General features: G+C 40.4%; 1 protein-coding gene across 2 annotated transcripts in view; it reads left to right on the top strand.

Moving 5' to 3' along the window:
* Window positions 1–13,541, top strand: part of fancc (FA complementation group C) — a 241,255-nt gene that overhangs the window by 221,393 nt on the left and 6,321 nt on the right. For both annotated transcript variants that reach the window (XM_067983192.1, XM_067983193.1), the window contains 3 exons: window positions 1,505–1,589; window positions 7,707–7,881; window positions 12,399–12,596. In XM_067983192.1, the coding sequence (XP_067839293.1) occupies window positions 1,505–1,589; window positions 7,707–7,881; window positions 12,399–12,596 (458 nt within the window). The remainder of the gene's footprint in view (window positions 1–1,504; window positions 1,590–7,706; window positions 7,882–12,398; window positions 12,597–13,541) is intronic.

The raw sequence follows: 13,541 nt of genomic DNA, 5'->3' as shown, positions 1-13,541 counted from the left end.
CCGCAGGAAATTTGACGAGGGGCGTGCATTGCAGCAAAACCTGAACCTACTCTTGTCATCTGAAGTGCACTTTTCAGCAGGAGTCACTAGTTAGCAATGAGGAGCAGGAACCCAGGAATGCTGATGCCACTAGTAGCACCCTCAACATGCAGGGATTGAACCTGCAACCTTCTCATCTGAATGGTTTAGTGCCACAATATGTGTGTTTACCCACTAAGCCATCAGGGAAGCTTCTTCCCACCAATGTTCTTATAGTGTATATGTTCTTGTAGTGTATTATTATAATTGTATTATTTCTAGTGCTTTCTTATGCATATTATGTACTAAAGTGAGTTGAATTATCTGAGAGATTAGAATGAATGTATTTTTAGTGTTTATTTTTAAATTGGACTTTTGTTTGTGGTTTCCACACATTGAGCAGTGCCATGAAAATTGACATCCGGTGGGATTAAGTGTTTCACCAGAAAGCTCCTCTTTAGGACAGATGTGGTTGTTGGTACTGAAATGTACAGGCTAATGCTAAATTTTGTATTTTAAGCTCACAATGCATTGAAACATCAACGTGTAGCGGAATAGAAGTGATGGAACTTGGGTATGTGCCTGGAGTTCCTCATATACTGAGTTACCAATCTCAGCTGTACCCTCATGGACAGGTGGCAAGTAAACATTAGGCCATGTCCCCCAGGGAGGGAGGAGAAAAATCATAAGGAGAATCAATGTAGTCGTGTATCTCCAAATGACTGGATTTGGAGTGTCAATCAGAGAGGTTGCTCATCAATCCATCCTCTTGGCCAGAGATAGTGAGTGGCTTCTCATCTTGGGAGACCTTAACCTGCGTTTGAACTGATCCTCCCCGTTGCAGTCAATTTCTCAGCCCTCTTCTCCTCCAATGACTTGATCCTCCACATCAACTCATGTGTGGCTACCTCTACAACGGGGAGACCAAACGCAGACTAGGTGATCACTTTGCTGAACACCTCCACTCAGACTGCAGGTGTGACCCTGATCTTCCGGTCGCTTGCCATTTTAATTCCCCGTCCCACTCCCACTCTGGCCTCGGCCTCCTACACTGTTCCAATGAAGCTTCACCTCCTCCTTTCCTTGCCACTTCACAATGACTAACCGTGTCATTTCTGACCACATCTTTATCCCTTTCCTCATTCATATATCCCTGCCTACTCTAAATCCCACCACCCTTTATTTCCACTCTTGGGGGAAAAAAAATAACTACCAAACTATCTAATGGTGGCCGTTTCCAGCTTTCAGCTCCCCATCTCTGCTGTACCATCTGCACCAATGTCAGAGCTTCCATCAATATGCACCACAGCTGCTTTACCTCCACCTCTGCTCTCGTCTCCACCAGGTCCGAGACTGTTTCCTACCCACCTATTCCTCCAGTTTCTGTAGAAATTCAAATTGTAAATGTAAGTTAAATTGTTGCATTTATCCATGTTTTTAGTTTGTGTCATATATAACCATCCTTCTTCTTAAAAAAAAATTTCAGATGTGCCATCAGCTGCCTGGTCCCAGCACCTAATAAGTATTGTTCAGATTTTGAAGAGGATTGTACAGGATAAAGAAGTCACACGGTGAGCTTTTAGCTTTGCTACAAATTATTATCAGCAAATGAGAACTTTTGGAAATTTTTCAAAGAAGCTCTTATTTCTATTCCTTGAGTCGGCACAAGAGAGCTTTGTTCTCTGTGAACATTTGTCCTGTTTCAACAGTTACTTGTGTTGTAATAATACACTGATGGTTAAAGGCCGTGTTTATTTCATTTAAAAAGTCAGTTTCTTAATCTTTCACATCTCCTGTGACATGTGAACTACTCCAGGCTGTGATTTGAGATCTTAATGTAAACATTTTGTATTTTTACTCCTTTTCTTCGAAAACTGATGTGAAATGTTATCACCTTATAGAATTTGATCCTTTTAACTGCATGTATCAGTCTTCATCAGTGTTGTATTACTAAGGGTGTGAGGTTGCAATTACCTATTGTATATTCCTACAGTACTCAAGATAACTAACTTCTCTCTAAGCATTTATGATCTTTTAATTAGATGACTTTCTGTTTTATGAAGACTTACAACTATGGTTATTATGTCATATCATTATCAACAGTAATTCTGAAAGCGAGCTGAGACACAGCGTCCAAGTGGAGGTCTTGAGATAGCATCAAAATGGCAATGAGTAATTTAGGGAGATTCATGTTTTCATTTTCTGCCAGAGGGGTCTTGTGAATGATGAGTGCTTCCAGTGCAGTTGGCATAAGACATTTAAAGGAGAAATCTACTCTACTAAATTTTAGTAGTTTGCTTACCAAATCCTTTGAAAAGCATACTGCTGAGTTGTGGAGAAATCCAACTCATCATAATGAATATTTTCACAACTGGACAATGTAATTACATAGCCATTTTTCCAAGCATTGTCTATAGAAGCAGGTAGCTTTAAATGTACTACTTTGACTCTCAGGAGCTAAGTGAAATCTGTGAGTTAAAAGGATACACAGGGTAAAGGAAGTCCAGAACTGACGCATAGCTTAAGGGAATTTTAACTAACTTACAACTAATAGAGCCTTGAGTTAACCATTGCATCTTAAAAGGAGTTATACTGTTTAGAATGACAGACTTTTGGCTCTAACATAAAATGGATATTTTTGCGAGCTGCAGTTATGTGGTGTTACAAGGCATAAACTGATATTGGTAAAATAATTCCTGTTTTATCATCTCCTTCTTACCTCCACACTGATGGAGAGAAAGCAACCTGTTCACTGTTCTCTGCCAGAGTCACAGGTACAATACTCAACCTGAACCCATATTGCAGTGGGTGGGAGCTAATCACCAAGTGAGCTCCAGCCATAGAATGAGTATAAATTGCAAGTAGAATGCTAAAATTTTCAAAATCTTTCTTTTCTGCATACTGCTCTCCAACCTATAATCCTTAAATTTTATACTCAAAAAAAAGGCAAGCCCAATGTACCCCCCCCACACCCTCTCCGTTAACTCCCAAGTGGAGGTATAAGTTGCCTATCTTATATGTGTCTGTATGATGATTGCTTTTTGAGGGCAGGAGAAGAAGGAATGTACACATCAGTTTTTGCTTTTCAGTTTTTGAAACCACCTCTAATTTTGTTGCATCTTAGTCCAACGCTGCAGTCACTCACATTAACAAATTGCTCAGGATCATTTTTCAGATGTTCTTGCATTTCAAATGAATGCAACCAGTGACACAAAATAAGCTTTGTTTAAAATGTAAACTGTAGACTGTTGTCTTGGTGAAACTGTGTTATTTAGTCAGGTGTTTCAAAGATGGGTAGTCAGAAAAAACTAGGTACGTTCTGTTTGACTTGGCTGAACTAAGGTTCACACAGGCACACGTTGCAGCAAAACTACACTTGTTAAACCCATTTTTTGGAATGTTAGAAATTTGTAACCCTTTACTTTGCAGAGAGAAACTTGAATTCTAGTAGTTTTTTAATCATGATAAAAGGTTCCCCGTTGATGGCAAAAAGCTAACGCATGTAATCAGCTAATCTCACAGAAACAGCTGGGCAGGTTTTCCTGCATGTTGGCTTTTCCACTTACTAATTAAATTAACAGAGAATTGGGTGGGCTTCCTAATAGAAGGGCACTCCTCTCCACCCAGTTTTCCTGTGTTCACTGCACCCAGGTGATCCAATAGGCCTAGGTGGAGGACCGGAACATTTCCACAACATTTCTCACCACTCCCCCCCACCCCCCCCGCTTTTATTTTCAGCAGACATTTTTTTAGAATCCATGGTTTACAGAATTTACTTGGCACATAAACATTGGGGGCACCAGGGAATTCTGTGGTCCCTTGCCATGTTAGTAAAGATTTCAACTCGTGTACTGTGATGGTAAAACATACTTAAGTATACAGTAATGTAGCTATTCTAATGTCAGGAGTAGCTGTTTACTGGATTATTTTAAAGCTTCTAAAAAATACTATTTTCAGCAGTTAAGAGAAAATTGCCCAACTTTTCTTCCCTCCTCTTAAGGTGCTGACTTTTTTAAAAAAGAGAAGTGGATTAACATTTGAAGAAGAAAAATTTAAGCGTATGGGAAAAGGACCAGGAAATGGGACAAAGTAGATAGTTCAAGAGATGCAACAGCCTGTATCGCCTCCATTTGCGCTGTAACATTCTATGATTCTTGGTGTGTTATTGATCCAATTTTTTTTAGTCATCTAAGTGTCTAATACATGCAGAAATCCATCAGCATGTTCAAGAATCTCCAAAACAAGCTACTGAGAAATGGCCACAGGGAGAGTTTATGCCCCGGAATTTCCTTGGAGCTGCTCCCGCTCTGCTGCCTTAACTTCGGACGTTCAGAGCGGGAGCCACTTTGAAAAAATTGCCCTTCGAAAAAATAGGCACCAAACCCTGGATACACTCACTTACTTGGCCTCCACATAATACTTTCCAGCAACTGTGCTTCCAAGGCTCAAATTTTCCTCATCAACTTTCCTATGAACTTCTGTTTTCAATGTGGAGCAGGAATTTATGCAGGACAGCTTGCAATGGGATAGTCATCTTAATGTCCTAGGCATCCAAGTTCAATGCTGCATATCAGACTCACTAGTCACTAAATGCTTAATCCAGATCCCCATTTGAGGGGCTTTGGAAAGAGACATGCTCACTGTGAGGCTGACTCTCCCTCCAGGAGACTGAGTGACGGGTGCCCTTCTCTTCCTCTCCCTGAAACAATGTACCCTTTTTGCTACAAATCCACCCCACAGCTTTGCATGTATCTCACACTCGGGATCCATTGCATACAGAGGTGTTCTGAATCAGGGAGGAGAACTGTTTGAACTCGTATCTTACATGCCACAAGCTTACCCTGCTATGGGACTTTGGAAGAAAGAATAAAGCATCCTGTTACCCCTTCTCAGCATGATCCAGAAGAACTGTGTCCAAATTAAAGTTTGCACCCACCAGAATCCTCGGGTAACAATATGAGAACCTCCCCTCCACCATTGTATCTTACAATAAATACCTTTGGGATTCCCCTGTTGACTCAATTTAATTGTGTTCTTTTTTTAATTTGAAAGAACCTGCATTTTATATAGGAAGACAGGAACAGGAGTCGGCCATTTAGCCCCTTGAGCCTGTTCCGCCAATCAATGAGATCATAGCTGATCTGTGACCTAACTTCACATACCCGCCTTAGCCCCATATCCCTTAATACCTTTGGTAACAAGAATCTATCAATCTCAGATTTAAAATGAACAATTGAGCTAGTACCAACTGCTGTTTTCAGAAGAGAGTTCTAAACTTCTACCACCCTTTGTGTGTAGAAGTGTTTCCTAACTTCACTCCTGAAAGTCCTGGTTCTAATTTTTAGCTATGTCCCCTAGTCCTAGATTCCCCAACCAGCGGAAATAGTTTCTCTCTACCTACCCTATCAGTTCCCATAATATCTTGAAAACTTCGATCAAATCACCCCATAATCTTCTAAATTCCAGGGAATACAACCCTAGTTTGTGTAATCTCTCCTCATAATTGAACTCTTGGAGTCCAGGTATCATTCTAGTAAATCTACGCTGCACTCCCTCCAAGGCCAATATATCTTTCCTAAGGTGCGGTGCCCAGAACTGAACACAATACTCCAGGTGTGGTCTAACCAAGACTTTGTATTGCTGAAGCATAATTTCCTCCCCTTTGTATTCTAGTCCTCTAGATATAAAGGCCAGGGTTCCAATACCTTTTTGATTATTTTCTGTACCTGTCCATGACATTTTAATGATCTATGTACATAGACACCTAAGTCTCTTTGGTTTTGAGCTTTTCACCATTTAGAAAGTACTCTGATCTATCCTTTTTAGGTCCAGTGGATGACCTTATACTTGCCTAAATTCAAATCCATTTGCCACAGTTTTGCCCATTCACTTAATCTATTAATATCTCTCTGTAATTTTATACTTACAATGCTGCTTAGCTTTGTGTCATTGACAAACTTGGATATATGGCTCTCTATCCTGTTAATAAATACAGTGAATAGTTGAGGCCCTGACACAGATCCCTGTGGAGCACCACTAGTCACATCCTGCCAATTTGAGTACCTGCCCATTATCCCTACTCTCTGTCTCCTGCCACTTAGCCAATTTCCTAACTAGGTCAATAATTTGCCCTCAATTCCATGAGCTTCATCTTTAGCTAAAATTCTTTTATGAGGGACTTTATCGAATGCCTTCTGGAAGTCCATATAAAAACATCCATTGACATTCCCCTGTTCACTACTTTAGTCACCTCTTCAAAAAATTCAATCAGGTTCGTCAGGCATGACCTACCCTTTACAAATCCATGCTGGCTCTCTCTGATCAGCTGAAAATTTTCAAGATGTTCAGTCACTCGATCCTTAATTATAGATTCTAGTAATTTCCTGACAACAGATGTTAGGTTAACTGGTCTATAATTCCCTGGTTTCCCTCTCACCTTAAATAGTGGAGTGACATATGTAATTTTCTAATCTAAAGGAATGGTTCCTGAATCGAGAGAACTTCGGAAGATTATAGTTAGGGCATCTGCAATGTTCTCACCTACTTCCTTTAAAACCCTGGGATGGAAAGAATCTGGTCCTGCGGATTTGTCGCTCTTTAATGCCATTATTTTCTTCATTACTGTTAATTTGCTTACGTTAATTATGGTGAGTCCCGGTCCCTGATTCAAAATTAGTTTCCTTGGGATGTCCAACATGCTATCCTCTTCCTCAACTGTAAATACTGATGCAAAGTAATTATTTAACATGTCCATCTTTCCTTATTTTCATTTACAATATCACCATTATCAGTTTTTAAGGGACCCACATTGCTCTTGACCACCCTCTTTTTTTCCTAATATAATTGTAAAAGTTTTTTGTTTTCAGTTTGATATCCCTTGCAAGTTCACAGCCAAAGTGCTTTACATCCAAAGGATTAATTTTGAAGGAGGTAAATGTAGGTAAATACTATAAAACTATGCTTATTTAAATAAAATTTCGACCTGTTTTTCTGTGTCATCTTTATCTTTCCACTTTATATGGAACTTGAACCCAAGTCATTTTAAATCTGCCCCTGACTAGCTAAAACTATTTCCAAAAATGGGTATTTAGGGTACTAGAAAATTGAACACTAATTTGACCTGGCTATGTCACTTAAGCTATCATGTCAAACTATAATGCAAATATTGGACTGCATTCAAAAGCCTGAATCAGTTAGAGCGCCTGTGAGATAATTCATCAGCAGAGGCAGACGAGTAGTGCAGAAAGGGTTTATCCTACCTGTTCCTCCCAGTGCCTTGTTCAAAAGGCCATTCTTTAAAGCATGCTATTTATTCATGACATTGCTCGAGGGGTTAAAGCTTTCACTTATCTCTGGAAAATATTCTTCCTGTAAATCTGTTGAGATGCACGTGGTATGTGACTGTAATTATCTGCACTCTTTGTTAAGTGCTCAGCTTTAGTTTTACAAGCTTTTACTTGTGGGAACAATATATAACAAATAAGTCATCATCAAACTGTTCTGGTAGACAAACAGCTGTGTACAACATCATATGATGCAAGAGAATTAATGGTGACGTGCAAGATTCCTATGTGGTGACAACAGTAACCAGATGAGCACAGCTGTCCAGCACATTTACTATCTGCAGGAGTGGTGATGAAAGTTACACAAGTTGCATTAATTTTTAATTTTTCTGACTTTTGTTGCAGAACCTCTGCAAATTTATTTGAGAACTGGTTTTTGCTGGTTCGTTTTGGAGACTGGGTGAATGTTGCCGTACAGCAGTTGATGAGAACGGCAGATGATATCTCAGAGATGCTGCTTTGGCTTTTGGTGTTCTACCATAAGCCACGTTTAGAAAGTCAACAAGAGAATCATTTACTGGTAGGTACCCATCACGTGCAATAGATTTGATCAATAAATACTCTCAAGCGAACCAGAACGTTCACAACGTTCGCATCCTATTTGACCCTGAGATGAGCTTCCGACCTCACATCCGCTCCATCACCAAGACCGCCTACATCCACCTCTGTAACATCGCCCGTCTCCACCCTGCCTCAGCTCATCTGCTGCTGAAACCCTCATCTATGCCTTTGTTACCTCTAGACTTGACTATTCCAATGTCTCCTGGCCGGCCTCCCATCTTCCATCTTCCATAAACTTGAGCTCATCCAAAACTATGCTACCCGTATCCTAACTCGTACCAAGTCCTGTTCACCCATTACCCCTGTGCTTGCTGACCTACATTGACTCCTGGTCCGGGAATGCCTCGATTTTAAAATTTTCATCCTTGTTTTCGAATCTGTCTATGGCCTCGCCCCTCCCTATCTCTGTAACCTCCTACAGCCCTCCAAGATCTCTCCGCCCCTCCAATTCTTGTCTCTTGTGCATCCCCGATTTTAATCACTTCATCATTGGCAGCCGTGCCTTCATCTGCCTAGGCCCTAAGCTCTAGAATTCTCTCCCTAAACCTCTCCGCTCTCTACCTCTCTCTCCTCCTTTAAGGTGTTCCATAACTTCTTTGGCCAAGCTTTTGGTCACCTGTCCTAATATCTCCTTATGTGGCTCAGTGTCAAATTTTGTTTGATAATTGCCCATGTGAAGCATCTTGGGAGATTTTACTACGTTAAAGGTGCTATATAAATGCAAGTTGTTGTACTATTTTTAGTTTATTTTTTCCTTTTTCAAGTGTCCTTTCACCATCCCAGGGGTTTAGAGAATTGGTTGCAGCCTCTACAAATGGTAGATTCATAGGTCTTCATCAATAACTGTTAAAATAATTAAATTAATTATCAGGAGCAAACTCGAACATTATCTGTATTATCTAATAAATAACAACCAACAGAAGGAAAGATACTGCCTGACTAACCTTCTTGACATTTTTGAGGATGTGATATCCCAAGTAAAAACTGGAAAAAATTGTGATATGGTGTACTTAGATTTCCAAAAACCTTTTGATGAAGTTCTTAACAGAAGACTGCTACTGAAACTGAAAGCAGTGAGAATTCAAGGTAAACTTGGTGTGAATATGAAATTGGCTGAGGGAAAGAAAGCTACAGCTACTTGTTAGGGGAGTGATGTTGACATGGGGGACAGTCTCAGTTGATTGTGCCAGGGAACCCCAGTATTCCTAATCTACATTAACAACTTGAATTTTAGAAACCCAATGCAAATTGTTAAAATTTGCTGATGATACTAAATTAGAAGAGGCAGGTGAGTTGGAGGAAGCAGCAAGGGATCTGCAAAAAAAAAAGTTAGATAAATTCTGCAAATTGGCAGAATTGTGGGCGATGAAATTCATTACGAACAAGAACAAGATACTGGACATTGGAAAGAAAAATGGGTGTCGTAAGTATACTGTGGATGGTGTAGAAATAGAGATCTGGGGTGACTAGATTCGGCATGCCAAATCATTGTGGCTTCTCTGGGAATTCCACCTAGTAAGCTATTTAAAGGCCTTAGCTGAACTCTAACTAGCTGAGAACTGGCGTTACTCCCACTGAGGCTTGGAGTGGATCGATTACCTTCCCAAACAAAAGCCCCACAGGCTCCATTAGCAACTGAAGATTTTTGTTGTTGGGCCTTTCCTGGACCTTTTTTCCAGTGGAGTGGCATAGCATTGCTGACTTTGCTGTTGGAGGATGGGTAGGTACTTTGATATACCCTTACTGGCATGATATGCCTGCCAAAGTATGCAAATGATCCCACCCCATTAATTTTGGACAGGGTATGCACCTTCTCACTTGGGTGGATTGGAACCTATTCTGCATTTCTGCTGGTGGAGTGGGTCAGTCGGAATTTTCAGGCCAGTAGTCCTGAAATTCTTCAGGAGGCCAGAGGAGATCACAGGAGATTACCCTGCAGTTACGGTTTATTTGGAAATCCAAAGGCCAGGCAATTTTAAATATTGTGGGCAGGCACCCCGGCTGTTTTTGGAACAACTGAGATGTCCGCCTGACCAAGGAAGCAGGAATTTCTGTTCAGCATTTTGTTGCAGTGCCAGTAGGTCTGTGGGGCTCTGGAGCCACCTATGAAAATTCTTCCAAAAGTGCTGCTGGTAACTTCTGCCAGTTTTGGCAGTGCAATGGATTGCTCGAGTAATCAGGGACTCTGGCATGCAGCATTGCTACGGGTGGGACTAAGGGAAATATGTGAGATGGTATATTTCCCTTATTTTAAATTTGATTATAATATTCCTGCCCATTTGTGGGTGGGGTATATTATGGGCCCATCACCAAAACTGCTGGGATTTCCAAAAGGACTGATACAGGGGCAAATCCCTGCCTGATCCAAGTTCCATACTAGCCCCTCCCCCACTGCCACTAAGCTAGAGAACTATCGTCCTTGTCCTCAGCAATTTCAGAGACAATAAGCTGAGATTTTCCAAGATGTGATTTGATGATTAAGGTGGGGTGACCAATATAATTTCTTTCAAAATGATGGGAGGGTTTTAAATGCCACAGCTCACTTGAAGCTCCAATTCATAGGTAATTAAACCTTCTTTATACTAGCATATTTGATCAGTGACCTTTACCCATTGTTCTCCCCACCCATTCAGTCCAGTTTAGCTCATCCTTTTAGTGGTCTAAAGGAGAAGAGAGAGAAGTAGAGGGTATAGGGAGGAAGTTCCAGAGAATAGAGCCAAAGTGGCGGAAGACTGCGCCACTGATGGTGAAGTGAAGGGAGGGGAGGTTATACAGTAGGCCAGAGTCGGAAGACTGAAGGTGGTAAAGTAAGGCTGCAGGAGATTGCAGGGACAGGATGGAGCACGGCCATGGAGGAATTTCAAAATGAGGATGAAGACTTTAAATTGAGGAACAGCGAGCCAGTGTAGGTCTGTGGGATTTGGGGGGGGGGGGGAAGAGAGAGAATGGTGGAACAGCTCAATTTAGTGAAGGACAAGAAATGAGTAGCTGCATTTTGGACAAGTTCAGAGGTTACGGAGTGTGGACGAAGGAAGGCAAGCAAAGAGGACATTACAATAGCGTCTGAAAGTTACAGAACATGGATAAGAGTTTCAGCAGTGGAGGACTGAAATGGGCAATGTTGCAGAAATAGAAATAAATGGTCTTGGTATGGAAATGATATGGGGTTGGAAATTAAGCTCAAAATCAAACCTTTTGCAAATTCTCATTCAGCCTGTGAGAGGCCAAGGGGGAGAATGAAATCAGGGAAGTGGAGTTTATAGCAGGCACTGGAAACACTGCCATCGGTCTTTCTGTTATCCAGCTGAAGGAAGTTGTGACTCATCCAAGACTTGATGTTGGATGGGTGATCTGACAGCACGGAGGTGACTGGAGTTGAGAGAAGTGGTAGAGAGATAGAGCCAGGCATTGTTGGCATGCATAAAGAACAGGCTGGGTGATGTCACTGGGGGACAGCATATGGGTGAGGGAAGGGAGGGAGCCCAGAATAGATTATTGGGGGGGGGGGCGGTGAGGGGTGCTCTGGAGGTGATGTGGGGAAGGAAAGAGAAGCCATTGCTGGAGATATGCTGGCTGCATCCGGATGGGTATGAGTGGAATGATGCAAGGGCAGGCCCGTGAGGCTGGGCATGGGAGGAGAGGCAATTGAGGACAGCATGTTTTACTTTAGGTAAAGCATCTGATCCTGAACCGTTTAATGGTCAATAATCCATCAGCTTCTACACTAGGTGATTTCAACAAATTTAAACACAAGACTTGCTTCAGTTAACTCTATTGCCTACTTCAGTATAAAACCTACTAAATCATTCATCATAGGACACTCCTACCAGTGTTATGGGTAAGTTTACATTCTGATTTGTTTTGTTATAAAAAGGCCAGAAATTCAGCTTTTGGAGTGAATGCTTTATACTGCCTATGCTGCCACTGCCTTCTAGAAATAACCTTTCAGCTTAATAAGATGTTCTGAGACACTGAGTGTAATCTGACATCTCATCAATTCAGGTTAAATTGCATTATGATGGGATTTTATTGATCCTTGACTGTAATGTTTACATGAACTGCTGGAAGAGCTTTCTGCTGTTTTCCCACAGTATAAATGCTGGCCACATCTGCTAAGGGACTTGCTCCACCTCCTATCATTATGAAAAAACAGACTCTGGCTCAGTGCCCTGTGTAGTTAATCCGGCAGAGCAGAATAGTTTAGAGTTTTCCACTTTCCCTATGTTCTAGTGAAGCTTTCCCACTGGACACTCTTTGTTTGTGTACGTGTATATATATCTTTTTAAAGGAAAGGAATTTATTTATTAAAGTGCCTTTCACAGCCTCAATGTCCTATAACGTTTTAAAACCAATGACGTACTTTTGATATGTAGTCACTGTTGGAATTTTCTGTACTATATATATATATATATATATATATATATGAAAAAAGCAATTTTAAACACCTTTTTGTTTTACAACTATTCCAATCTTTAGTTGAAATCGGTATATGATCAACTAAAGGTACTCAGCAACAAGACAACTTTGAATCTCGAGGATGTGCGGACTGCTTTAGTCACTGGGAATCTCTACACAGAACAAAGTCACATGAAAGACTTAATCAATTACCTCCTTGTGAGCTTTTTGTTGTTTTCAGCTGGTGGGCACAGAATAGCAAAGGAGTCTGTGCAACTTGTGAGTATCTGAAATTGCTTTGTTTGTAGTTTGTGAATGCTAATACATTAGCAATCTTCGATTACTGATAATCTGCTCTTTTCAGTTTAATGCTTTTCTGTTTAATTATGAAAGGTACAAATACTGAATCTGAATCAATAAAATAAGAGTTTAGCCATCACGGCCCCTTTTTAAACAAAAAAAATTAAAATGCACTTATTTATGGCAGTTTTGTTTAAAAAAAAATGCGTAATGCTGATGGCAGCATGGGGAACCAGGTTATAGTTGTTAACTGAGGGTTAACAACTCTGAAACACAGTTATATGCCCAGAGATAATACATCACGATCTGTGTATTAATTCAGCTCCCTTTCATCACTGAACTCAAGAACCTTTTCAAGCCAGCTCTGATGATCCGGCCGTTAGTTTACATTGACCGAATGACTCAAATTCTACTTGTTTTACATAGAATTTGTACCTTTGGGGATTGCATTCCATGATCTATCTGCTTTTTCCGTATAAAATAAAACCCACTGGCTTTGCTAATGTCAGCAAGGGCTGTTTTCAGTCAAATTAAAATATATTTTTCTTTTATGGACAGAAAGAACTTGGTGTAGAGATTCTGCTTTGGGCGCAATCGGGAAAATGTGCCCAAAATGCACTCGAAATTGAGCTGGTTAGGTTACAATTCAAGTTTCTGATAAAATTAATTTGCATAATCACAAACATAAAATTTTCCATGAACTAGTGCAATCGGGCAACATAATAGAATGTAATTGTTTTTTTCTTTCCATTAAAAAGTATTCCTTGATATATTTGAATGGTGACCTGGTGCAGTTTTATTAATACACCTGAAAATGGGTTTATCAGCAAAAATAAGCATTTTTAATAAGTGTGTCCAGTCCCTCATCTGTGAGTAACCTGATTTAAAATCACTGAAAATGACTTAAAAAAACAATTTAATAGT

The sequence above is a fragment of the Heptranchias perlo genome, chromosome 4, assembly GCF_035084215.1.
Source record: "Heptranchias perlo isolate sHepPer1 chromosome 4, sHepPer1.hap1, whole genome shotgun sequence".
NCBI classification, from domain to species: domain Eukaryota; kingdom Metazoa; phylum Chordata; class Chondrichthyes; order Hexanchiformes; family Hexanchidae; genus Heptranchias; species Heptranchias perlo.
The sequence above is the reverse complement of the archived record's forward strand: the minus strand, read 5'-3'. Positions and strand labels throughout refer to the sequence as shown.